The sequence below is a fragment of the Canis aureus genome, chromosome 13 (genome assembly GCF_053574225.1).
Source record: "Canis aureus isolate CA01 chromosome 13, VMU_Caureus_v.1.0, whole genome shotgun sequence".
NCBI classification, from domain to species: domain Eukaryota; kingdom Metazoa; phylum Chordata; class Mammalia; order Carnivora; family Canidae; genus Canis; species Canis aureus.
In genome coordinates, this window is record NC_135623.1 from 27474133 (window position 1) to 27501575 (window position 27443).

At 36.5% G+C, this 27443-nt stretch overlaps 1 protein-coding gene across 16 annotated transcripts in view; it reads left to right on the forward strand.

Moving 5' to 3' along the window:
- The window catches only part of NAV3 (neuron navigator 3), a 1006607-nt gene that overhangs the window by 947575 nt on the left and 31589 nt on the right, over nt 1-27443 (forward strand). For 15 of the 16 annotated variants that reach the window (XM_077845591.1, XM_077845595.1, XM_077845596.1 and 12 more), the window contains 7 exons: nt 3629-3712; nt 11919-12030; nt 19171-19292; nt 20270-20290; nt 20976-21148; nt 22780-22933; nt 24330-24504. In XM_077845591.1, the coding sequence (XP_077701717.1) occupies nt 3629-3712; nt 11919-12030; nt 19171-19292; nt 20270-20290; nt 20976-21148; nt 22780-22933; nt 24330-24504 (841 nt within the window). The remainder of the gene's footprint in view (nt 1-3628; nt 3713-11918; nt 12031-19170; nt 19293-20269; nt 20291-20975; nt 21149-22779; nt 22934-24329; nt 24505-27443) is intronic. The other variant, XM_077845588.1, reaches the window with a different exon arrangement.

The window sequence follows — 27443 nt, forward strand, 5'->3', positions numbered from 1 at the left end:
ATTTATCCATTCATGAGAGGCACACAGAGGCAGAGACATAGACAGAGAGAGAAGCAGGCTCCATGCAGGGAGCCCCATGTGGGACTCGATCCCAGGACCCTAGGATCATGCCCTGAAGGCAGACGCTCAACCACTGAGCCCCCCAGGAGTCGCATATTTAATATTTTTATACATTCTGGCAGTTACTCTCGTTTTTCTGTATCTCCTTTCACAGAAAACAGTTTTGCACGTATTAACAATGACAAACACTGAAGGAACAATTTAATATTGTGTAAAAGAAATGTGAAACCTTATTTATGATACCTTCAGAGTCCTTTTCAGTCCATCTATTGATTTTCAAATGTAAAGTCACTTTTATATACATCTCCATATAAATCTCTATATTTTTTTTCTGGTTGATGGACTGTCATTAAATTCTGGGTGAATAAATATAATGCTGGCACTTTTTCATAATCTTTCATCTTACTGTTTAGCAGCACAATAATTCTCTTTATGTAAAGATTCAGATTATATTCAGATTATATTATAGAATTCCAAAACTAAAGACAGTGTATATTAGAAATACCTTCCCTTACCTAATATTCAGTTGTGTCTATTTTATTCCCTTGACAGTCTTCACCTAACACAAGTCAGGGAATATTCATTATCATATTGATACAGTTTTACTCTGGCTTGAAAATTATGCAGCTACTAAGAGAAAAGTCGAAACCAAGTAAACCATGATCAATAATCCCCCTAAAAATCCACAATTTTAGAAAAAGTCACCATTTTATTAAGTTTTTCAGATAAGATCTAATGTCCTATTGTCAATTGCTTTTGCTTTTCATTTTCTCTCCATTGAGGTGAGAAAGATCATCACTGGTAGTAATGGTTTCTATTATTTGTTTCTTGTACTCTTTCCATTAATCCAATTGGTGAGAAATTTAACCTTGTATTAACTCAAAGTAACAAAGTTAATCTGATAACCGAAGCCAAGGCAACATAAATTTAAATAAAGCAGTATTTCACTGACACATTTCTAGCATATTTTTCATGAAGAACAATGTGACTCAAAATGTTCTTTGGTAACTGGTTATACATTTTCTTATGAATAATTAGTGAACATCAATGTTCCAAAGATTGAAAACTGACATTCTCATAGCGAACATTTTGTATTAACTAATAGCTACAAAATACAGGCAGTACATTTATTCAGCATATTCACATTCCTACTTTCTTTGCCATATTTTAACTCTTGTTTAACTGAGAAAATATGCAAAGAAGGTAAAGTTTAAATTTTCATCCAAGTTTATACATTCAAGTTTATATATCCAATAATTAAGCCTTACAGTTGTTTTGGAGAATTAAAATTGCAATATTGAGTAGATTCCTGCATTACTTTTAGTAAATATTAATGGTGGTTTTCGGCCAGAATTTTCACTATTCTAAGAGAAAATGAGCAATTTTATTTTAGGATTTAGTAACCCATTGTATATAATGGGCAAATATATTATAAATCATGGCAAATGGGCAAATATATTATATTTGGGCAAATATATTATAAATCACATGGAGCAATGCATTACAGCAAAATCTAACTACTGCTACGCACCACATGAGTGACTCTCAGAAACACAATGTTAAGAAAAGGAGAACAGTCACAAAAAAATTGTTGCCATATGATTCCATTCTGATAGTTTTAAAAATAGACAAAGCTAAAATACAGTGTTTAGGGATGCAACTAAAAAGAGAAGTAAGAAAATCATTACCATAAGTGCTTATCTGTGGAAAGGGAGAGGGGACAGTAGTAAGAGAAAGATAAGGGAAAATTTCTAGGGTCTTCACTTGTCCTATTTTTTGACTTGGCTGGTGAGTGTATGAATGTTCACTGCGCGAGAAAACAATGAGCTGTGCCTTTTCATTTTGTTCACTTTTAATATGGTTTATATGATTTAATATGCTTTTGTTCTCTTTTTAAATTTTCTTACAATAAAAAGGTTACATATGAGAGAGAATGGAACATAAGCTAATTTCTGATATATGAAGCCTGATGCAATGATATTCCTTATCACTGAAAACATTTTAAGCTCAAGATACTATCCCTTTTTCTTTTGAAAAAAAGAGTATTATTTATCATATTAAATCTGCTAACTAACCTTGGAGTATGATTCTCATGGTTGTGCGTGTAAGAGAGAGAGAGAGAAAGAGAGAGATTTGGTGGGAAAATGAAATAGAGGCAGGAGAGAGTGGAAAAAGAATAAAAGTTTATATCGGAGGACTGAAGATTAATAGAAGAAGTATCCTCCACAAATTATCTTTCTCTGTATTGTTGTGTCAGGAAAGAGGGGAGCAGCACAGGATAAGCTCAGAGCTAGGAACGAGGACGCCTTTGTATCGTGATCATAATGGAAGGGACTTGTACCTTCTAGCTGTTACCAGTAGTGGAATATACACTTCTTTCTGTTACGAATAATGGAATAAATTTCTAGTGCCCTAATCCTTTGGACTCCTGCAATCCATGTGATAATGGCTACCTCAGCTTTTCAGCTCTGTGATAGTTACAAGGTGATATATTTTAGTAAGTCCTTTTCCTCCTTTCTCTCAAAAATTAATCTTTGGCCAACGGTTGCCAAATATCCCCCCACACACACACACATAGTTTATTATCGATGTAGGTTGTAAAATAAATTCTATCGTCATGTCTTTGTAAGGGCACAATAAAAGTAGATCGGTTTAAGGTAACACACCTGTAGTTCTCCTCAAGCAACAGTGAGAGATTGAAGCACCTCTTCGTGCTTAATATTCTGTGGGTGAAGCTGATAGATAATGGCATGTCAACAGAACCTGGCCTATTTTAGAGCTGTAAGATTGTCAAATACCTCTTAATCATAAGAGTTTGGGTTTTATCAAAAAAAAAAAAAAAGAGTTCGGGTTTTATACTGCAATAAGTGTAACTCCCTGAGATTTAAAAGAAAACCCGAAAGCCATGAAAACTTAAATAAAATATGACTGAATATTATTTCTAGCTGGCCTACCTGCACTTCCTTCGTTGAAGGGAATAAAGTAGCAATAAAAGCCCTTTTATTGTAAAAAGTTTGGAAGGTGAAGACAACTCTTTCTGATACCATTCTTTGTAAGCACGAAGAGAGGAAAGGTAACGTTATAGCTGTCAGCAGATGTCTGACACTAGAAGGAGAGTATCGGTACAATAAAGGAGCGAACAATATCTTCAAAGGTCATCATGGAGGTATAAAAATGAGAAACATTTGTCCATTGACTATTGCAGGGACCTCCTCTTGAGCTTTAAGTCTAAAAACTTGGCACCTCAGAAGTGTGTTCTGTATTTTGGGTGTCAAGTCCTCTGTGATATGCAAGTCAGAAGGTGTTATTATTTGCAAAATACCTTCCCTTTTCAGAAGTTGAATTCACATTAAATGTCAAGAGACGGAATTTAAACTGAAGTTTAGAAATGATAAACAAAGATTTATGTTAAGGGAGAGTCATCACTGAAAGCTAACGGTGATGGTCATAGTATTTAAAAAGTTCGAATACCTGAAATTGAGCATTTTATAAAATCAAGAGTTTTCATCCATCCATCCATATACAAGGTTCTGACATTTAAAATGTGTTCCTTCCATCTTGTTCACAGGCTCACCTCGTAGCAGCTTTTGAAAAGAGCTTAGGGAATATGACTGGCCGGCTGCAGAGTCTAACCATGACAGCAGAACAGAAGGTATGTTCACGAATTACCACAGGGGCTTGAAATAAGACAGCAAGTTGCGTAGGATGTTTAAACAATGCATGACCTGCAGCTCCTTAAGCGTAATACTGGAGGGGATCCATTCCATTCTAAATTGGAAAACGGCAAGATAATACTTTTTCTTTTCAGATTTTAAAGACTTGTGATTCAGTTTGATCCATATTAGGACACACACACACACACACACACAAGTTCTTTCCAGGCAGTCTATTATTTTACTTCTGATTGGACCTATTAAAAGAATACCAAATGTTAAGAAAGAGAAACAGTCGTATATGAGAAGAGTTAGAATATTCTGGGAACAGTTTGTCATGCAGTTGACAAGAATTGCACTCTGACAAGCATTTTCACAAACGCATGGTCTGTAAACCCAGATAGAGACCATGGCAGTAATCGGAGATACCGGTGGAGAAAATCTGGAGGAGATGCGAGGACTCTCTAAAGTCAGGGGACTCTTGTTGCAACGTCTGTGGGCAAGAGTCTGAAACACTGACCCTGAGCTGAAGTTTAGAAATATGGAATGCTACAGGAAGATTTGTGTCACTTGGGAGTAATGAAGTCTAGTTGGCATCTGGGGGTGCTGTCTTTGAAAAGGAAAGTTAACTCATATCAAAAACTTGAAAATAAAGTCACATCCATTTTATGGAGGGGAGGGGGAGAAGAAATTCTAAAAAGAAAGAAACAGAGAATTTAGTTCACAAGACAGACATAATCAAAAAAGTTCATTTCGCCGAGAAAGAATCTGGACATTTCCATGGGATGACCAGTAATTTCCCTCTCTGCCGTGACTTCGGTGACCCTCACCTGAGTCCTTGGATGGGTGTTAGAGACAGATGAAGTCTCTAAAAGTGTATGGAAACATTCGTAAAAACTGCATATGTGCATCATATGAGCAGATGGCCACAGTTTTCGTCTAATTTCCAAAGAGATGCAAAACCTAAAAAGCTTTGGGTATTTTCAGAATCAGTACCTAGATCTATCCTTAGAGATGGCTTCGGTTTTGTCTTCAGTTCTGTAAAGTATGTCATTAGCATTGGAGAACTAGTGTGTGTTACCATTTTGTCAGTTTACCATTTTTTAAATTAAAAAAAAAAAACCTGAATGAACAGCCCAATTAAACTAAAGAGAAAATCAAATATTCCTGTGATAGCCTGCTGTAATTAGCAAACTCTATTTTCTTCACCTTTTCATTCTCCTATTTCAGAGAATCCCCCACCCCTGAAAGAGAACACTGTCCATCCCCGTCAGGGGATCTTCCCTGTAAGGGAAGATGACAAATGCCTTTTGAGCAAGGGATTTTATCTTCATCTTTCATCATACCACTTCACTATGTAACCTAAGAGCTTAGTAAATAGGATGCCGAGGTCTTGTAGAGCAGCCAAGTGGGAAAGCGTGTGAAGGCTGGAGCCCAGGAAGCTTGAGTGAGAATCTCGGGGGAACTTCCTAAGAGCTGTAGAATCTTCCTTCACTAACCCTCACATTCGTCATTTGAAAAGTCAGGTTTATAATAACAACCTTGTAGAATCGCTGTAAGATACTATGCAATACCACAGACAGTGGACAGGCAAACACATGTTACCTTTCTTTGCACTTCTCTCCTTTTTTTCCTCTTAAAAAAATATGGGATAAATCAAATTCATCATTGGCCATATGCCAGGAACATAGCTTGAAATCATGGTTAGTGTTTAAGTCTCAATATCTTTAAGAAGTCAAAATTAATGCTTTTTAGCGACCCATATTGCCTACAATTCTTTTATATTTATGAGTGCATTTTCTCATGGAAATTGGAAAACTCTGCATTTGTTAATGCCTATGAATAATGCCTTGAATATTTTTAAATACATCTGCATAATGCGTGGAATTTTATCATTGTGTGCACATTACCCATAAAGTAACATTGCCAAAATTATAAAATTTTCTCAGAAGATATCGTGATGTCTGAAATTGCCTTGCCTTTTTTTAACTGAAAATAAAATGATTGCTTGTCTCGTTGCAAGCTGCATGCACACAACGATGTTAGGAAGTGGTTTATGTTATTAATCTGAGATTTAAAACTTGTCTATTTCCAAGGTGGCCTTGGGAATCATAAAACTAATTGCAATATGATATGGCACGATTCAATAACAGGATCTAGTGAAAACAAGTAGAAGAATGTATATAGCAAGATGCCCGAGCCTATGTAATTACTACCGCAAAGTGCTGAATGGAATTGAATGTCAGGGAAGCTAAGGCACAAAGGGAGATTGCTTGGCATGTCTAGTTCTCATTTTCTGACCAGAAAGAGCATAATTTAGATCGAAGAGACAAACTTTTTGGCACTGAACTCAAGGACAAATTTATTGTAAAGTTTCTTAAATTGGGGTCATGGAATAACAAAAGACAAAATCGCCGTTGAAATAGACATTTCTCTAAAAGCTGAGGGCATAACACTTAATCATATTTCAGTAAAGTCATTTCTTCAGGGAGCTGAGATAAAAGGGTATATTGCTCTCTGGTGATCCAACAATCCTGGGAAAAAGATTAGCGCATACAGAGCAGAGGTTTTTGAAACTCTGTTCTTGGAGTTTCAAGGCTCATTTGTCCATTTAATCATTCACCAAAGTTCTATTGAATTTCTACTGTGTAGGAGAGACTGCTCTAGCTACTGAGAATTCAGCAGTGAAAAAAATACATATATGTGTGTATAATATACACATGTATATATAGTATATACATATATAATATATTACATATAATATATGCATTTTATATACACACACACTGTTTATGTCCTAGTTTATAACTGATTATAACATAAAATAGAGTTTATATTCCAGTATGTGACAGATTATGATAAAAATACAGGATTTCAGGTAAAGATAAGCACCACTGAAAATGTTGAGAGTGAAGATACTGGGAAGTGAAGGTGGGATGCTACCACAGGAAGCAACAGAAGTCAAGGTTGGGTTACATACTTGAGAAATGTTAATGAAACTGGGAGTCAAACCCTCAAATGTAAATAAAACTAGGACTCAAATCCAAGTCTTTAGGCTTCTTCTGGCTTTAAAGTATGATTTTCAACAACCATATGGCGTTAATAGTCTGAAAACTGTATTAAAATTTTAGTTTCATGTATAGACCAAGTCCACTTCCTTGAATAGTATCTTAAAATCTTTCCCTGCTCCCAGATGCCAAATCTGTAATCCTGATTATCTTGCCAGACCACTGCTTTTATACACTTATAATCTGGTGAGAAAGAAAAGACATGTATGAATAACTCAGGAGGCAGAAAATTTGGGGTGCTATTGGAAGTATAGGAGTATCCTGAGTGTACTCACAGGAGACTGCATCTTCACCTAGGCTCCAGAGTAGAGATGGCATAAAGGACTCCCCTGGGCTCTGGGAGGATAAAAAGATTAATTTTTGGAAAGTGGGGGGACTGTATGTTATAAAAGAAGGGGCACCATGAGCTTGAGCAGCAAAGAGGGAAGAGGGAGACATAGAGGGAAAAGGGGAAGGGGAAAAGAGGGAAAAAGAAGGAATGTAGAGAGAAATGTGGAACTGAGGCTAGAAAGATGTCTAAGGAATCTGGTCCTTGAAAACAAGGAGCCATTCCAAGGCTTTTGCCATTAGACTAATATGATAAAAGTTAATGAAGATCGGTCCCATAGTTTAACAGCATCCTCAGTAACCACTAGAAGGCTCATGTTACATAATAGTAAGTCTATAACTAGGAAAAATTAAGATAATTGTCATGAATGCTTGTTGGCTGTCTTTAGGTATTGCTCTATGCCTAACCTAAGGCTCAACAGATTATGACAGTGACATAGTCTGATCAATAATTATACCTACATTTGTAGTCCTTGTCCCTTTATTAGCGCTTCTCCCCCAAGATTCTTTGAGAAAATTAAGACTTAATGCCCTGAGATATCAATTATAAATGATAAAGTAACTTCTCTGCACTTGGAATGGTGCAAACTTTGTACCATCCGTGTCAGAATTGGAAAAAAATGCCATTCAAATGATCGTTCAGCACTTTATTTTCTTATAGAATGCCAGATGAGGAAGGCTGTAATACAAGTCATCAAAAGGCAAGAATTCTACAAATGTGTATTTTAATGAATGAATTTTTTTTTTCAGAACTACTGCTAAATCCAGGTGAATGTACTAAGGCTGTACTCACTGATAATTAAAAGACTTCCAAATTAATTCCCTCCAGCAATTGTACCAGAGGCAATTAGAACATATACTAAGGTGTACTAGGTTCGTCTTATTAGAATGTCTGAGCACAGGGGTGCTTGGGTGGCTCTTGATTTCAACTCAGGTTATGATCTCAGGTTGTGAGATCGAGCCCCACGTCCAACTCTGTGCTGGGCGTGAAGCCTGCTTAAGATTATTCTGTTTTTCTCTTTCCCTCTCTTAAAAAAAAAAAAAAGAATGTCAGACACAGCAGAGGAATATCTTTTTGTTTAAGTCGTTGAGCTCAGATATTGATCGTTATGCCAACTGTAAAGTCCAGAGTTCGCTCATTCTTCCCCCTGTGAAGCTACTTTTTTTGGTGACTAGATAAATAGAAGCTTAAATATTAAAAATGAGAAAATCCAAGTCCCTGGAAATGGATAATGTAGAACTAGCTAAAACTTTAGTTGAATTGGGTCTTTACATTAACTTTTCTCAGTTCAGATTAAAAGTAGAAGTGTTTTTTAAAATTTATCACTAGAGTCATGGGGCACCTGGGTTAAGCAGTTGGTTAAGCATCTGCCTCCAACTCAGGTCATGATGCCAGCCCCACATCAGACTCCTTGCTCGGTGGGGAGCCTGCTTCACCCTCTGCCTGCCACTCCCCCACCTTTCTCTCTCTCTCTCTCACTCTCTCTCTCTCTCCCCCCCCCTTTCTGTCAAATAAATAAAATCTTTTAAAAAATTATCACTAGAGTTGGAAAATACATTCATTAGCCTTTTAGAACATAGGATAATTTGAATCCATATTGTTCGTGGAATCAAGTTAGTTGCACTACTGGGATTTGGGGAACTTACTGCATTTTGTTAGAATCAGGGCTGGCTGAGTTCTTTCAATAGAAGAACAATATTTCAAGGCACACACATGGGTGTGGGGAGTGGGATGTGTTTCAAGAAACTACAGCTAGATAGTGTAAGATTAACTCAGGGTCAGTGTAAGGAAGCAAAAAACAGATTTAGGAGAAATTTTTAAGAGTCTTGTCCAGAAGGTCCAGTTGGTTGATGAGACTTATTGCCAAATTTGTGGGATTTTCAACAAGGCCTGTGTCCAGGAGAAATTTGGAAAGAGGTCAGATGCAGTTAGAAAATTAGGTTGGAAAGGACACCAAGTAAGGCTAGTGTTACGACAAAGTATTTGATCATCTCATTTTGAAGCGTTCCAAGTCTGACCTTGGTAACTTGTTTAGTTTAGAGACTTGCACAAAGCAGTTAGAAAAGATATTGACTCCATCTGGCTTCTTTTACACAAGAATCTCTCATGGAAAACTCGAATCTTACATGATCTGCAGACATTTGCGGCATCATTATCTGAATAGCTTATTGTAGGTGAACGAAGTTTTAGTTTAATTCCCACTTTTGAAAATTGGAAAAATATCAACAAGGTATGATCTGATAATCTATTCCCAAGATCCTGTACAGAATTATCCTAGCCCCCAGCTTCTCTTCGGTATATAATGAAGAGAGTAGAAATTGGAAGCTACTGCATTAGAAGTATGATATGGCTTTAAATCCATATCTTGATGGCATATACATTTTCCAGGGTTTTCTTCTGAGAGTTTAATTGAGAGTCTCAAAATTGAAGTATTGTCCATTTGGTCACCTTCAAAACATAGAGACTAAATGAAAATATTTCATAGTATCAAACAATTTTATATTTGGCTATTTCTAGAACTCACTTCTAATTATATTTCTGACCCACACTCCCCACCGTGGCCAAAAAAATAAAAGTGTGCTCTCTCTCTCTTTCTCTCAAATAAATTAATAATCCTTAAAGAAAAGATACCTAGTTTTAAAAGTTATGATTCTTCTATCTCATACTAAATGTGGTTTTCTAAAAAACCCATATTCCTTGAGCATTTCACTTCTAATCTTTTTAAAAATAGTTTGAGATTTCTCTAGAAAAGACTGAAGTTTAGACTTTGAAATAAGTCAGCTTACTCATAAAATTAAGCTGTATTTTTTAGACCTTTTATGAGATCTCATTTCCATGTTTCTTCTTTCAACGTAAGGCCAGTGTTCTAGCAGATTTTTTAATCTACAGTACAAGCACTAGTGACTTTAAATTCAAGGATGAAAAATCTGCTTTTAATTAAAATTTAACATGTACTTTAGTCTATATGTTGTAAAATTGCTATTTAAATTGTATGATTTGCTAAGTGTGTGCTATAGAGCTCATTTTGTGAATAATTTTCTGGTAAAAGCAGAATGAATTTCAGTAAACATTTTATCTGTTGAGAGATTTATTTTAAATGGAAAATATATCAAGTTTTGGAAAAGTTATCTATTATTAGAGCAAGGGACAAAATTACAGAAAGAATTTGGAGAGACTGAAAAATTATGATGAATTGGATCTGAATTTTATATTGTGGCCCTGGAAGTTTCCCACAAACATGGTATTTTTCTTTTATGATAGATACATGCAAATTAAATTACAGTCAAATACTTGAAGACCCAGCTGTGAATGCAAGAGGTTGCTACTGACTGTTCATTATGAAATTCTTTGACTTATAAACTATTAGAAATCTATAAGGGGTTTTTTTAAAAAATATCTGTGATCTACTAGAAATAGGTCAGATGGCCAACAAAAAGTTATAGGATGTGCTAGGTATCTATTCCAAACTTGACTATCATTTCAATTAGCATTGTCCTTTTTTTTTTTTTTTAAGTGTCTAAGATTAGAATAGTCTCTGGATGTTTTTACATCTAAATTAGTTTCCTACAAAGGCAATTGTCATGATCTTACTGCTTTACATATATTCTGGAAGGTGGAGAGTAGGAGTAACCTATTTACCATGGAGGGAAGAACCTGAGCCTGATTCTTTTGATTTCTGCCAAAGATGCTAGAGAAAATGATCAATGACCATTATATTCCCTCAGAATTCTCCCTCTAAGAAACTGACAAGAATTCTAATTTTTAGAGTTGCCACCACTGCCAAGAATTCTGAATACCCCTTGTTTTCAAGCTCCTGATGGAAATACTGCCCACGCTGAAACAATACTTTACTTCTTTTTTGGAGAGACACATGTCTTGTCTTCCTCATTCTTCCTCATAGTCATTTCTGGTAAAATAATTCACTTCGATAACTGTGAAAGATCACATTTACATGTTCAGTGGGACACATCTTAAAGTTACTCTGGATTCAATAAGAAAATAGATGTTTCATGACAATTTGATTTGTAAGCTACTTTTTTTTTTTTTTTTGTAAATTAGTATTATTTAAGGAATGTAGATTGCATGTATTTCTATTCACTTAAAAAAAAATCCCTGTGTTGCTTTGGCTTGGTAAAATTGGGTCTCCAATCTAGGAATCTTACTGGATGAAAAGTATCAGAATCTAAGATGACCTTGACTTGCCCAGCAGAATTTAATAAGATGACATTTGGTAGGAATGAGTTAGGGCTCAGTTTCTGCTTTTATACTTGAATATAAAGAATCCGTTCCCCAAGTGCAAAGTAAGTGAGACAAAATCTAAAGTCCTCTATTCAACAAGAATTCAGCGTTTCCAGCTGACAGTAAATGCAATGTGATGCACCTGGACAGTTCTGCTAGCGAGGTGATGTAACCATGATGGCATTAATAAGTTTGGTATAAAATGGGCAGTGTGATATCTTGCTTTATGTTGCACTGGTCAGCTTTAATTGCCATCCTTCGAAAGGAATAAAGGCTATTCAGATCACATTTATAAGAGAATAACCAAGATATATATATATATATATATATATATATATATATATATATATATATATATATATATTTTTTTTTTTTTTTTTTTTTTAGTTTTCCTGTACATTTAAGCAAATAAGAATTGTTAGATATGACTTAATGGGGTCATCAGGCATCCAAATCTCCCAGGATGTTAGTACTACATAAAATTAAACCCATGTGATTGTGAATTATGAACAAGGACATTTTACTGTTTTCTCTAGGTATTAAAACTTCTAAATTCTATTTGTTTCACAGGAGTCTGAACTTATAGAACTAAGAGAAACCATTGAAATGCTGAAGGCCCAGAACTCTGCTGCCCAGGCAGCTATTCAGGGAGCCCTGAATGGTCCAGACCACCCTCCCAAAGGTATATTTGGAAATATTGCCATTTTTCATCCAATAATAATAGGGATATATTTTATTTATTTATTAGAGTGAAGCTGCTTTTACTCAGGGCACTTGGTTTAATATGAATAAATTGGTATTAATACAGTCAAAATCCCAGAATTCAAGAACAGTAGCTTTGCTTATCAATAATTTCTAATTAAGCTTAAGGAATTTGCTTCTGTAGTCATACACACATTTTTCTCCATTCTATTTAGTGAAAGTGGGGATGGGGAGGTTTCTTAATACAGTCATGTCTGACTTCAAGCAAAACACACCCTGTAAGGAGTATAAAAATCTAGGTCTGAAAACAAAAATCAAATAGTCAATATGGTAAAATATCAATAATAGGTATGAGGAACAGTTCGTTCTGGATGGAGGCAGTGAAAAGGTACACTTTTCTACAGAAATGTAAAAACAGGAAGAAAAAAAGACTAAAAGTCTGCTTTTAATTATCATTATGCCTCATCAGTTCTAAACAATAATAAAATAATCTTATTTGTCACCACACCCTCCTTAGTTTCCCACAGCAGAAATGCTTTGTATTCATGTCCTGTCATTTATTTTCCTTTGCATGGGCTCTACTTTTTCATATCCTAATCTTTTCAACAGCACTCAGGATGCTCTTCATCAGCTAGAAAAATACTTTTCTAAATCCTGAATGCTCGGTCATGTATTTTTCCATCTACAGGTGAATCCATTCCAGGAGAAATCCATTTGATAGAATCTATTAATGTCTCCAGCAGCCAGTCACACTTCAGACCACTGGAGTGTGGGTTCTCTTACCACCAAACCAATACTGTTCTCTCCGCGACCCATAATGACTTACAGGACACTAAATCCAATATAACATGTAAAATTCTTATTGTATTTGACAGTCTAAGTAGCATTTGATGCTGACTGTCCATTCCATCCTTCTTGACACATTTCATTTCTTCTAATGTTTGTGACATTAACGTTCTTAGTTTTTCTCCTGTTCCTTTGAAATCTCTTTCAAAATTTCTTTTGCAGGTTCACTCATTTGTATCCATTTCTTAAATATTGATGTTTCTTAGAACCCAGTCCTCAGCTCTCTTCCTTTACGATTTTGTACATTGTGATTCTCTTCATCCTACCCAAAAGTCTATAAAGCTCATCTAATACTCTAGCTATACTTATCTTTTATGTGTTGGTAACTGGTAATAGATCTCTCCAGACTGGGCTCATCTGTTGAGTTACAGATCTATAAGTCTAGTGCCCAAGAGAGAGCTCCATTTGGTTATCTTTGGATGTCTGTATATCACACCCAATTCGACATCTCCAAATTTGAACTTGTCATCTTCCCTGTTAGACCTGCTATGCCTTCAGTGTTCTTGCCTCAGTAAATGATACCATCATCCTTCCATATAGCCATAAATCTAGAGGTCATTCATAGATCGTCCTCTACTCATTCATTAAATCATCAAGTTCTGTTGATTCCACCCATTAAATATCTCTTGGGTCTGGCCTGTTTCTCTGACCCTGCTATCACCATCTCTCATTGCTCCCCTGAACTATGACCACAAATTCCTACGTCCTTCCTGCCTTTCATCTTCTATCATTTTATATCGTTTTTCACACTGAAACCAAAGCAATTATCAACAGCATATATCTACAAGTATCTCATTGCTTTTAGGATGAAATATAAACTTCTTAACATGACTTAATCTCTCTTCACCAACTTTGTTCATTCAGCAGGTATTTATTGATTGCCTATTATTAGCTAGACACTGCTCTAGGCCTTGGGCTTTGCGCCTTTTTTTTGTTGTTGTTATATTGTATATTTTAGGTATCCTGAACTTCCAATTCTCTAAAAGTTCTTTGTATGTTCTGTTTATTTCTACTTAAAATTTTCTGCCTTGTTTGTTCAGTGTAAAAACTTCCTGAGACCTTAAAAGAGTTGGCCTAAGTATGCCTCCTTGACCCTTACACTGGATAAAGTTCCTTTGTGATATTTTTTTTGGAAATAACTGTACTTCTATCAAAGTTTGTATCATACTTCAATGCCTTAATTTATTTAAGGTCTACCTCTTTCTGATCAATGGTAGAGTGTTTCGTTTTTTCAGTCTAAGTGGCTGTGATGGTACCTTAAACATAAAAGGGGCTTATTGGAATTTTAATTTATAATTTTTTGGGGACGCCTGGGTGGCTCAGCAGTTGAGCGTTTGCTTTTGGCTCAGGTGGTGATCCCAGGGTCTGGGGATCAAGTCCCGCATGGGGCTTCCTGCATGGAGCCTGCTTCACCCTCTGCCTATGTCTCTGCCTCTCGCTCTGTCATGAATAAATAAATAAAATCTTCTTTAAAAATAAAAAAATAAAATATTTTTTAAATACTTGAATTTAAAATCTTAGGAAAAAAATTATACAAAGTGAGATATACTTAAATTGAAGGAAAAACTGGTTTTCTAGGGGCTACTTCTGTTAAGAATTTAGCAACTTTCCATGTGGGGGAGTTGATTTATATGCCACATGGAAAATTACTGCATATTTAAAGCTTATCTTAGAGCTATAACAAAGCAGCTTATGTTCTAAATCTTCATGTCGTAAATAGGTCCAGAAGGGAATTTAAAAGGCTTAATCTTTTCTTTAACACAGTACAAGTCACTGAAGTAAAACTCTCTGGAAGGATTCCTTTTATCTTAGGCAACAGGTAGCCTAATATATCTAGTGGAGTTGAAAAAAGGAATTCCTCTACTCAGAAATGTGGGAGGAGTGCATAAAATGAGTAAAATGATAACAATTAATATTCAAATTGGTCAATAAAGATTAAAAATATTTTTACAAGATTTAAAACTAGTAAAGACAAATAATTATAAGTGTATATGGGATATTTAGATTAGGTTTTTGTAATATTAAAACAATATGAAATTCAGTGAACACAAACTGTTTCTTACTATATTAACCATTGACATCACATGGAGAAAATAAAGATAACAGTCTATCTTTTCATGGGTTATTAAAGTGATTATATGAGCTATAAGCTTATAATCTGAGATTTCATTGAGATTTGGTTTTTGAGACTTTTACATATTTATGTTAGGTAAATCGTAACATATAATCTTATAATATATTTTTGGAGTGAGGCAGCACTTCTTTAGACAGATCAAACTATGACAAAAAATCACATAATTAATTAATGTAACTTTATTTTCTATTTGTGCATCACATTTACTACAAAGCCTGATAAATAATAGCAATCTATAATATAATGAATTTATTTACTCATGCACAAATGTTATTTGAATACCTGGTATATACTAGCCACTCTACTAGATCTTGAATAACAAAGATTTAAAAAAAAGTCCTCTACTCAAGGGCTCGCAGCCCACTGCCACAGAGATGTAAACATCTCTGTATAACTTTATATACAGATACATGTATACAACTATATATGAAAAGTAAAGTAATGGAAAATTTTACTCTTACTTTTCAAAATGTACTATTGTTTTTTAACTCACTACCTTTGCGTATAAACATAGAATAGGTTTTCCTTGAGATGTACCAAACAGTTCAGCAAAACACATAGTAAATTTCTATCAACAATGAATACATTTTTAGGAATGTTAAGCAAACTTAGTTACGTTGAATGAATAATATGAATAATATTACGCATAAGTGCTTATTGATTACCACATATCATACAAGGTTGTAGGTATACAATGGTAAACCAAACAGATATAATCTTTGTTTCCATTAAACTTTTAGTCTTGTGGGAGAGCAGAAAATAAACAATTGTTGTGATCATTGGCATAGCTGAATATGTATGCCAAAATAGTCATAAGTTCTAAAATGGACAAGAATAGGTGCCATAGAAAGCAAGGGTACCAGGGAACCTACTAGAGGTTAAGAGTCAGGAAAGGCCTTTCCCAGATAGCAACATTTAACGTGAGATCAAGGAATAGTTATCAACTCATATGGTAAATATTGAGAGAGGAATATTCCAGAAGAATCTTGAGATAGAAAATAGACTAATTCCTTATGAAACCGTTACAATGAGGAAACGTAAAACAAGTAGAATGAGGTTAGAGAGATAAATACTGACCAGATTACTGAGGGACTTTTAGGCCCTGTTTAAGAGTTGAAATGTTTTCCTTCTTATTAAAATGGGAATCTATTGAAAAGTCTTAAGGGAGTAATGATGTTTTCCTTTTAAAAAGAATTCCCTAGCTACTATCTATTGGATGGTTTGAAAGTGAGTAAGTTGGACCACTATTCTTGCTGTAGAGCAAGTAAGTGATAGTGATAGCTTGAACGGGGGGCCGTAGTGGTATGAAGCGTAGGAAGAGGAAATGAATGGATGAACAAACACCTAACTGAAATACAGACTTTTAGAGAAAGCTTCTCCATTCACTCATATTGTTATCCATTTGATCAACCATTCTTTAGTAAGCTCTGTGATGCCACACGTACTGAATCAAATACAAGCACTAGAAAGGAATAGAGAAGAATAAAATGCATTCCTTTCATTCCATGATATTATTGAAACCATTCCTTTGCTAATCTTTGTTGGTAAATCCCATCATAACTGAAGGTAAATAATACCTCCAAGGACAACTTTTGACTTTCAATTATAAGAATTACCCATCCTCTTAAGTTTTGAGAGTTAATCAAAGTCAAATACAACTTATTAATTCTGGATGTATAAAAACTCTGGAGTACTTTAACACTTAGTATAATTGCTTTATCTGTCAAAGTCCACTACTAGGAAAATAAATATATCTTGATCACAAAAGCTTATAGCCAACTGCAGCAGAAATTTAAAACACAAATAAATATCAACATATTCTTCTTTTCTTTAGTCATATAACTTCCATATTCATAGATTAAGGGATACTATGCTCTTTACTGTGTAATCGAAATAGCACACATAAATAAATGCCTTTGTTCAAGTTTTTATGTTGGTAATATTTTAGGCATATAACTACAGTAAATATTCTCATCATTACTTTTTAAAGTTCTTTTAAGAGGCCAAAATCTACAAATTCTGAAAAGTAGTTTTTTTCCCTCCTCTAAAATTTGTCAGCATACTATTATCTTAATGGAAAAATTAAGGTACTTACTGATATGTACCTATATGACTATAAAGATAGAGATACATACACATATATTATATACCCACACATGTACTCATTTATTATATGTTTTGAAAGTAATGGTTATAGTTTCCTTGTCATGGGGTGTTATAATGTTAAATAAATCAATCAACTGGAAGGCTTTGATTTTATACTATTGTTTCTATGGAAACTTTTTGAAAGCTATATGGTAATTTCTGACATCTTAGAAGTTCCACTGAGATTTTTTTGCTTAGCAAATTTTCATTGATGCCAATTAAATATAGTAATAAATTTGGCTTTAAGGCAGATTTGACCTTAAAAATCTGGGACACCTGGGTGGCTCAGTGGTTGAGCGTCTGTAGGATCAAGGCCCATATCAGGCTCCCCATAGGGAGCCTGCTTCTCCCTCTGCCTATTGTCTCTACCTCTTTCTCATGAATAAATGAATAAAATCTTAAAACAAACCAAAACAATTTTATAATTTCTTAGTCTCCACTAACACTGAATATCAGTTCACACTAAGTAGATAAAATTTTAATTTCAACAACTATAAATAAATCTTATAAGCTGATTGTATAGAGTAAATGGATATCTTCAAAACGTGATTAAATATCAAATGTTTTTTTTTTCAAGTTATCTTGTGTGACTAGAGAAGCAGTACATGCTTTTTAGAAGCATGGCAAGCCCATATCACATGGCAATTAGCACAATAGACGTTAGAATCTGCCTAGGTCTCAGATTGGCTCTACTGTGTTACAGCTATGTAGATAAAATTACTGATAAAATTACTCTGTAACCAAACTTATGTCAACACTTGGCTTTAAGAATGAAATTAGATAAGGGGTGCCCGGGTGGCTCAGTGGAAGTACCTGCCTTCCGCTCAGGTCATGATATCAGGGTCCTGGGATCAAACCCTACTCATCTACTCATCAGGCTCCCTGCTTAGCAGGGAGTCCACTTCTTCCTCTTTGTCAGCCCCTCCCCTCCCACTCATGCTCCCTCTTTCTCTCTCTCAAATAAATAAGATCTTTAAAAGGGAAAAAAGGAATGAAATTAGATAATCCCAGGGCAGAGTAAACACATAGTAAAAGCTAGCTTTACTATTATGTGGTATTATTATTATTATTGTCATTACTGTTCCAAGTCATGGGCAGGATTATGATAGAAGAATTGCACTGCCTTAAATATGTTTTCTGTTTAGTTTACACATGCAGTAAATGCAGTTTCTCTCTCTCTTTTTTTAAACTATGTCCTTTTTTTAAATTTATTTTTTTAAGATTTTATTTATTTATTCATGAGAGACAGAGAGAGAGGCAGACACAGGCAGAGGGAGCAGGCTCCATACAGGGAGCCCAATGTGGGACTCTATCCTGGGACTCCAGGATCACACCCTGGGCCAGAGGCAGGTTCTAAACCACTGAGCCACCTAGGGATCCCCAACTTTTTCCTTTTTTTCTCTCTTGAGCACCTTCCCCTCACTGGCTCTTTGACCTTGGCCAAGTTACTTTTTTGCACTTAAATTTCATCATCTGTGAACTGAATGGCTTAAGTGACTTCCAAGGTTTGTTTTGGCTCTATCATGGTGTATGATTCTATGAAATGGAAAATTAATATATTTGGCTTTGGCAGCTTTATTCAAAGCACTAATATTAAAAAGACACAATTAGTTCTCATGCTTTTATGAGTTTCCATTTACTCCCTGGAAGTAATCATTTGGAATAAATCACTTTGGAATATCTGTTTGATCCAGGTATTCAGTAGAAATCACTAGCATAGGATTTCATTTTTGGATAAAACTCAGAACTCATTAAACCACCAGTGCTACAGACCTATATGAGATACCCAGTGAATCTTAATGCCGATAACCCAGTTAATTAAAGCAAATGAGGTTGTACTTTATTAAACTTATAAAACCAAAACTGCACTGAAATCATCAGTACAAAGCCATGTTGACTTTTATTAGCGGACTTCCTCTCAGAAAGCCTAGAAGTAATATGTGTTCACAGGGAAGGTCTTTAGGAGCTAATGTGATGCTCTCTATCTGTTGCTAGATCTCCGCATCAGAAGACAGCATTCTTCTGAGAGTGTTTCTAGTATCAACAGTGCCACAAGCCATTCCAGCATTGGTAGTGGTAATGATGCTGACTCCAAGAAAAAGAAAAAGAAAAACTGGGTAAGCCATGGTCATTCATCTCATGCTGAAGCTTATTCTTGCACCATGAGTCAGGTGGTTTTCCCCCAACCCTTGAGCTTTAGAAATCCGTATCAGTTTACAAAGAGTCTCATTCAAGTGACTGGCCCCTGGAACACTGTCCTCATCACCAAAATTAGGGCAGCATGGTGCTGAGGAGCGTATATTTTCACCAGGACTAGGTTTGGGTTTGAATCCCAGCTCTGCCATTTACTAGTTGGACCTGAGGCAGGCTGCCTCACCTTTTGAAGGGGCCCACCTTTTCTCATCTACAAAAATAGGATAATTAATACTGACTTTATAAAGTTGTTGTAGGAGAAATAAGATGACATCTGTTCATAAGCCCTGAGAGAGCAGGGGTTTACTATGGAGATAAGGAAAGAAAAGATGGGGGTGGGGTGGGGGTGGTGGCAGTACTGATGGGGATGGAGGAAGAGAAGAAATGAATCATGAAAAAAAAGGAAAGAAGAAACCTTGAAAGTCTCCCCCCACCCACTTCAACGGGGCATAGTGTGAATAAAGCTTCACCTCATAAGAAATCAACTACATTATTAGTGTCTGCTTTCTGTTTTTTTTACAAGGGGATATTGCAGAGCTACAGAAATGCACTTTAACAGAGCAGTGCTTTACATTTACTAGGATGTAATTTATGATAACACAAAGCAGTTGCTAAAAAACTGAGGGGAAGATGCTATCACAGCAAAATGTTTAGAAACCATAACCATGCAGTAACGGATTTCTTTTAATACCATGGAACGAAGGTAGATTTTTAAATAAGGACAGCTGTTGATGAAATCCAAAACCTAACTATCAGAGGATTTTACTGGAGTGCCTACTATAAAGAATGAAAGAAATATCTTTTTGTCTTAAAAAAATGTTTATACAGGTAATATTTTACAATACTGATCAGCCTTCATTCCCTTGATTTGTAATTCCACACTCTTTCATGTTTCTGCAAGGTGAACTCTAGAGGAAGTGAGGTGAATATGAACCGTGGGCAGTTTGGCATGCATCTATAAAAAATACCCTACCTTGGCATGAATGCTATTCATTTTGGCAGTAGGCTTTTTATACCTTTTAAAAACAGATTACCTTGTATGTCTTTTCTTTGTGTCTTTTCATTTTAATCTCAAATTTTAAAGAGAAGAGGTAAAAACCACTTTCTGAATAGAGCTGTAGGGGAGACCGATTCTGGTTTTGAATGGTACGGGAACTGAAAATTTGAATAGAAAATCACAATTAATGAAGTGTTAGGTGAATTTGATTTCATTTTGCTTTTTAAGTTTATACTGTCAGCGGGACATGACTTGACTGTAGCGCTAAAGTGGCCATTTAAAACAAATTGCCTTGAAGAGAGAAGCATTGGGAGTGGAGATCCCTTCAAGGTACTTAGTTTTAAATGAGTGCTCTGACAGCCGTGCCCTTGACCCTGCACTATTTAAAAGCCTTCCGTGTTTGCGCTGCGCTGGATTAATATAGGAATAAAACAAAACCCCAAACGCGGTATCATTTTTTTCTTAGAGATACCGCGCTGCAGCTGTTAATACTCTGCTTGTACATACTGACCCCAGGCAGTGGCTAGGATGGCACCTGCAAACTAACGCCCCAAAGCAAAATTCTCCAAGTGCAAAAAGACAAGACAGGTAATTTCTGTCCTCTTTTCAGCTGAGAAGCTCATTCAAGCAAGCCTTTGGGAAGAAAAAGTCCACCAAGCCTCCTTCCTCACATTCGGACATTGAAGAGCTTACTGACTCCTCCCTGCCAGCGTCCCCTAAAGTGCCCCATGGTGCGGGTGACTGCGGCTCCACATCCATGAAGCCCTCACAGTCGGCCTCAGCGTAAGTCCCTCGGTCTGCAGGATGCTCAAGTCTTCTTATAAAACAACTTGGGGCCGGGCCCATGTTTGTCTTCTAAATGCAGCCGGGTTGTGCTCTCACGGTGGCAACAGCACCTGTGCCCGTCGCTTTCAGATCTCCCTAGAACTGTGGAAAGCTTTGGTTTCTCCTTCACTTTTCCCATTTTAGAATCTGAGTGCTTTTGTGATCTCATTCTCCACTTTTCTGAGTCTAGTTTTCTTTTCACTTGCACTTGTCCATGTATCTGTCTCACTGTGCGTTCAATGCAGGTCACCCCTTGTCTGGCCACCAAAGAAACGGCAAAATGGCCCTGTGATCTACAAGCATAGATCCCGGTAAAACGGCGTGTGATGCATGAAACTTGCCAAGATCCAGGTCCTAACCTAAGCAGTGTTTGCTTTTGCTCTTTCTAAAATCGCTCGCATGCATTTCAGTGATAAAAACCACCTCTGTCTTTCTGGTTTTGGGGTCCAGCTTGTTTTCCTAAAACCTAGCTGTAATCCATTTGTCTTTAATTCCCTTAGACAGTCTGGCATAGCATTTTTATAGGAGCTGACCATTCGATGTGACAAGAATGAACGAGACCTTTAGAATGCAGAACATGCACTGTGACACGGTGGCCCTCTGCTTTATATATTATTTAAATCAAATGTCCTTGTATGCCCACGACGGCGACTAATGTAGGACTCGTGTAGGACAGAACCACTGATGGGACCATTTAAGATGCTTGTGTGTCCCAGATAATTTCATCATGTATATAGGGAGGAGGAACGTAGCACTATCATTTTGTAACCAGTGACGTAGTCATCACATTTCAAATGGGAAAGCTATTAGTTAATATAAAACAGGTTCTTGCACCATGTTTCCTGCAAAACTGCCCACAATATGACAATAACCACAAAATAATAAGGAAGTAAAGTATATGACCTTCAATTAGCCCTCGACGAGCCTGCTTCCATGGGTTGAAACCTGTCATTTAGCTTCATTAGCTTTTTGATCTCCTAAATCAGCTGAGCCTACCAGGAGGATTATGTAACACTCATCCATTATTTAAATGTCCAAAACTAATCTCTCTGATTTACTTTCTACAATATTTATATTGGATTTTTCATGGTAACTTGAAGACAGTGTCGTGGCAAATAATGTCATTCTTTGCACAGTTTTTAAAAAAAAAAAAAAGAGAGATCAATGTTTTAAGAACATCATAACTGCTTTAAAAAAGAATATTTCATAAGTCGCAAATAGAGATGTAAGTCTCTTAAAAAATGGTAGAATGAGAGAGTGTAATGCTATGCAGCCCCCCGAATATCAACAACAAGGATATTTTGAAGAGTACTTGGTATTCAGTAATCATTGTTTTTAAACTTCAGAAAAATAGGAAGAAAGGATTAAAGAAAAAAGCTACTGCTTTCAGTTTTGAACCTGTGAATGTGTTACCGTTTGTAAAACTCTTTATCCTTCTCTTTAGGTTTTGCCAGCAGCAAAGAACCTCTGTAGCTAGCTGCTGGATAATGTTGCAGTTCAGCCTTAAAAGAATCATTGCTTTTCCTGATCCTCTGGCTCCCCCCACCCCTACCCCCCAGGACTGATTTTGTGTTTGTTTCCTTCTTCAGGATCTGTGAATGCACAGAGGCTGAGGCCGAGATCATTCTGCAGCTGAAGAGTGAGCTCAGAGAAAAGGAATTAAAATTAACAGATATTCGACTGGAGGCCCTCAGCTCTGCTCATCATCTTGACCAGATCCGGGAAGCCATGAACCGGATGCAGGTCAGTAGCGAAACACCTTCCAGGGGCCAACGAGAGACATTAAAAATGCTATCTCTTTTCACTCTTGGTTATTCTAAAAACAAATCTCCCTTTTGTGCCCACTGTGGAAACAAACAGTTTAGTTTATTCAATCTTTGCACCTCATTTCTTCATACCAACTGGAGTGCTTTGTCAAACCGAGACTGGCCAGTTGCACTCAAGGGCCGTTCAAGACCCTTGTCCTAGTGACTGGATTCACTTGAGAGCGGAGTTTGTCGAGCAACTACTACAAGCCTCCCATCTTCACTTTTCCATGATTTACCTTGGTGTTGGCTGTTCTCCGCTCTTTTGAAATCTGACTTTCAGTTGCCCTTACCTGTTTTCTACTGGGAAGAGTGGGGGGGAGGGGGGGAAGCAATGAGGAAACTACAGGAATTTAACACAAGCTTTCTAAATATGGAAGTAAAAGTGATGTAGAATGCCATCTGTACAAGTAAGGCTTTTGTATTTCGGGGAAGCATCTGAAGGCTAATTTCAGAACCAGTCTGTGCTCAGCCTAAGTTTTCATTTTATTATTGTAAACTGGTAATCGCCTGCTACCACAGATGACGGAAAAAATGAAAGCTCACTGTTGAGCAGATTTCTCTGCCACTGTGTATGTTCATCCAAAGGTTTTGGTTGCGTTTATGAGCCTAATGCCCCAGTATGAAGGAACAGAAACTTTTTCAGATGTTAGTTGGGATTTTGAAGTAATTTTAAATCACCTGACTCCTATTGTTTCTGTTTTACTCTGGTTTTCAACTCTCTGTGAGTTCCGAATATTACAGATGGTGTTATTTACCTGTGAGATGTTAACAGTACATTTAAAACGAGAAATTTGGGCAGCCCGGGTGGCTCAGCAGTTTAGCCCTTGCCTTCGGCCGAGGGCCTGATCCTGGAGACCCGGGATCGAGTCCCATGTTGGGCTCCCTGCATGGAGCCTGCTTCTCCTTCTGCCTGTGTCTCTGCTTCTCTCTCTCTCTCTATCTTTCTTGAATAAATAAATAAAATCTTTTAAAAAAATAAAACGAGAAATTTTTATAAACTCTCTAAACATTATTATTCTTGATTCAAATGGGATCAAGTCCTGGAAGACTCCTCAAATATATGGTATATTTTAAAAATACTTTTAAAAAATTCTAATGGTTAGTGCCTCTGTATTTGTGGATATATAAATATATGAATGTTAGAAAGAGAATAGGTTGGTTTTCCTTCTGTAGAGAAAGTCCTGTTTTCATAATTTATATTTGTTTATTAAACATACCACCACATGCTTAATTAAATAAACCAAATAATCAGCTGTGATAAAAGAGTTGGTGCCATTTTCTCACTCAAACTAGCTGGATTTTTTTTTTCATGTTTTCTATCCTCACAACAGAATGAAATTGAAATGCTGAAGGCAGAAAATGACCGGTTGAAAGCAGAAACTGGTAACACAGCTAAGCCTGCTCGCCCACCATCAGAGTCCTCAAGTAGCACATCCTCCTCATCTTCACGGCAGTCGTTAGGACTTTCTCTAAACAATCTGAACATCACAGAGTCTGTTACCTCAGGTAATTCTGTGCACACACCTGCCTGTGACTTAGTGGGAGGGGAAGGGGCTGGGATTTGCAGAAGCCCACCCACCCCTGTTCTCACCTTACCCTCGTAAAAATGTTAGCACTCTTAATTCTCAGAAATAGCCCCATTCTTCTTTTTTAAAAAATTTATTCTACTTTGTTACAACGTCTAAAGAGCATTCTCCGTGAAAGAGTGAAAGACTTAGGAGAATATGGTTTTCGTGTCATGTGAAAAAATGACATGCTTGAGAAGTTTCTTCCAGAATGGTGACAAATACAATAAAAAAAAATAATATCCTCAGGGGTGATCATCAGTACTTATGAGTATAATACTAGTAATCGCATGCAATTTTAGAGTGTTTTCAGTGTACAAAGCCCATTTATGAGTGTATCAGGATCTATTGGTGAATTTGACCAGATGATCTTGCATGATGTTGCCTAGAGAGAACATAAAGCCACTACATCACCCAGGGCACAGTTTTATTAAGTGTTCAACAAACAAACGAAAAGAACTCACTGGATTCTGTTACTGTTCAACTAATGATGGTTTTACTTCACTGCAAATAGAATCATCTGACATAATGTTGTCTTAGTATGTGACAAACTATTCAGTTATCAAGTGTAAATGCTCCTGTGGCAGTGAATCATTTTAGGTGGTTAAGATTTAGTTTAGGAGAGATTTACGCGAAGATCTGTAGTAATTGCAGAGCACAGCCACCAGATGACGCTTGGAAACCAATGATATACATGTTCCTGGGTAACTTTTGATGCCATTATACAACTATATAGCTCTTTCCGGCTTGTCTTAAATTACACAAAAATATAGAAGAGGAAGTGACACAGAGACACAGCATGCTGAATTTGATGACATTTTTAATCACATCTTTTCTAAAAAGTGAGAATATTGACAATTCTACTGTTATATCTGCCCTTCATAGTGTAAAATGAATGGCTCAAATGTATAACTTGCTTTCTTCTTAGAAAAGACAAGTGGGAACTAAAAGACAAGTAGGAACTCCCTGAAATTCAGAAACACACTGTATATGACATTTGGCAGGTACTTGGGAAAGGGAATGATTTCTGAGAATAAGTATCAAGTAAAACAAACATTAGTAGCCAGGAAGAAACAGAGAGATGTCACAATTAAACAAAATGATAAATCATTTGGTAAAATAGAACATTGAGGCTGTGATAGTAACTTGGATGTGTAAACTGTCTGTAATGTGTTATCATGTAAATTCTTCAAAAGATGCTCAAAAAGAAAAAACGAAGACTTCAAATGTATAGATTCCGGGAGCCCTGAGCAATATGCTATATGTTGGCTTGTTGGTGATGAACCTGATGGAGAAGTGAGTGAGGGTCCACAGCCAAAGGCCGTCAGTGACTGTCTTGTCCTGGCTTGACTCCTAAGAAGAGACATGGGCTTGTGCCTTACGGGGTGGCTTAATGGCAGGATTTCACTGCTTGTTATATGATCTTGTTTCATCTCATGGATATGTAATAAGGTTTAAAAGAGGCATAGTTAGTGCTGAAGATAGTTTAGAAATAGAAGCCAAGGGGCAGCCCGGGTGGCTCAGCAGTTTAGTGCTGCCTTCGGCCCAGGGCGTGATCCTGGAGACCTGGGGTGGAGTCCCACGTGGGGCTCCCCGCATGGAGCCTGCTTCTCCCTCTGCCTGTGTCTCTGCCTCTCTCTCTCTCTCTCTCTCTCTCTCTGTCTCTCATGAATAAATAAATAAAAATCTTTAAAAAAAAGAATCATATGCTAGAAATAGAAGCCAAATAAAAATGAAACTGAAATTCATGTCCAGGAAAGACTAAAACTCAGAAAGATAAGTATAAGCTAAATAAATGAAATAGACAATGTCGGTGTTCATCAGACTGAAAATACGGATGTCTGTGATTCAGAATTTGGGGCAGATTTTTTGGAGGTGCTTCAAAAATGTACTTTTTAATTACCCATTTAATTATTTATTTGCAGTTTAATATTTATTTCATTAATTATTTATCATTAGTGATAATTATATCTGAACTAACAAAAAATTAAGTCACATGACTAGGATACTGTTTTCACTGCCTTCCCTCTTGTTTAGTGGCTTTAAAATTAAAAATCAGAAGCACCTTTACATTGGAGCTTTTTAGCAAAAACACTTTCTAGGGTCCATGATTTTTTTTTTTTTTAAAAAAAGGAGAGCAGTAGGCAGGAGAGTGAATAATTGACAAATGTTTAGTTCTGTATTTCTGTACATTCAGTAAAGGCAGAAGCTTGAAAAACCTTCATTTTGTGTGTGTATGTGAGACTTTCACTTGATTATAATCAGAATGGCAGATCTTTTTATTCTTCCTTCAGAGTATTGACAGAGGACCATAACCTATTTTCCATAAAACAAAAAAACAAAACAAAACCAACCCACAGAAAGCCCTTACCTCAAATTTGCTATTTTTCCCTTTTTTTCGTGGAGTTATTTCACAGGTGATCCCTCTTATCAATATGTTGGGAAGAAGGGGAGACAGAGTGAGTCATGATGTGCTCCTCCCCACCCCTGCAAAGAGAAAAGAGTCATAATAAACACATGGAGAAAGGAATAATGGTTAGAACCGCTGACCTTGTTAAACACTGAGGATAAAATGCTGTAAAGGCATGATCTCTGATGGTCTCAGCAACCCTATGACGTGGGTGCTGTTTGAGGCCATTTTACAGATGAGGAAACCAAGACTTAGGAAAGAGACAATAATAATTTGTTCCAGATCATGTGACTAGTAGGGGACAGAACTAATATCTGAACCCAGGTCTGTAGGAATCCAGTGCCTGACCTTTTCCCTACTATATTCATTCTACTGTAAATAACCACGTGTGAGAAACCAAGGACGGTTGTTCGTTCGTTAATGGTGACATTTACTTCACTGCTGTCAGAAGAAATTCCATATTTTAAGCA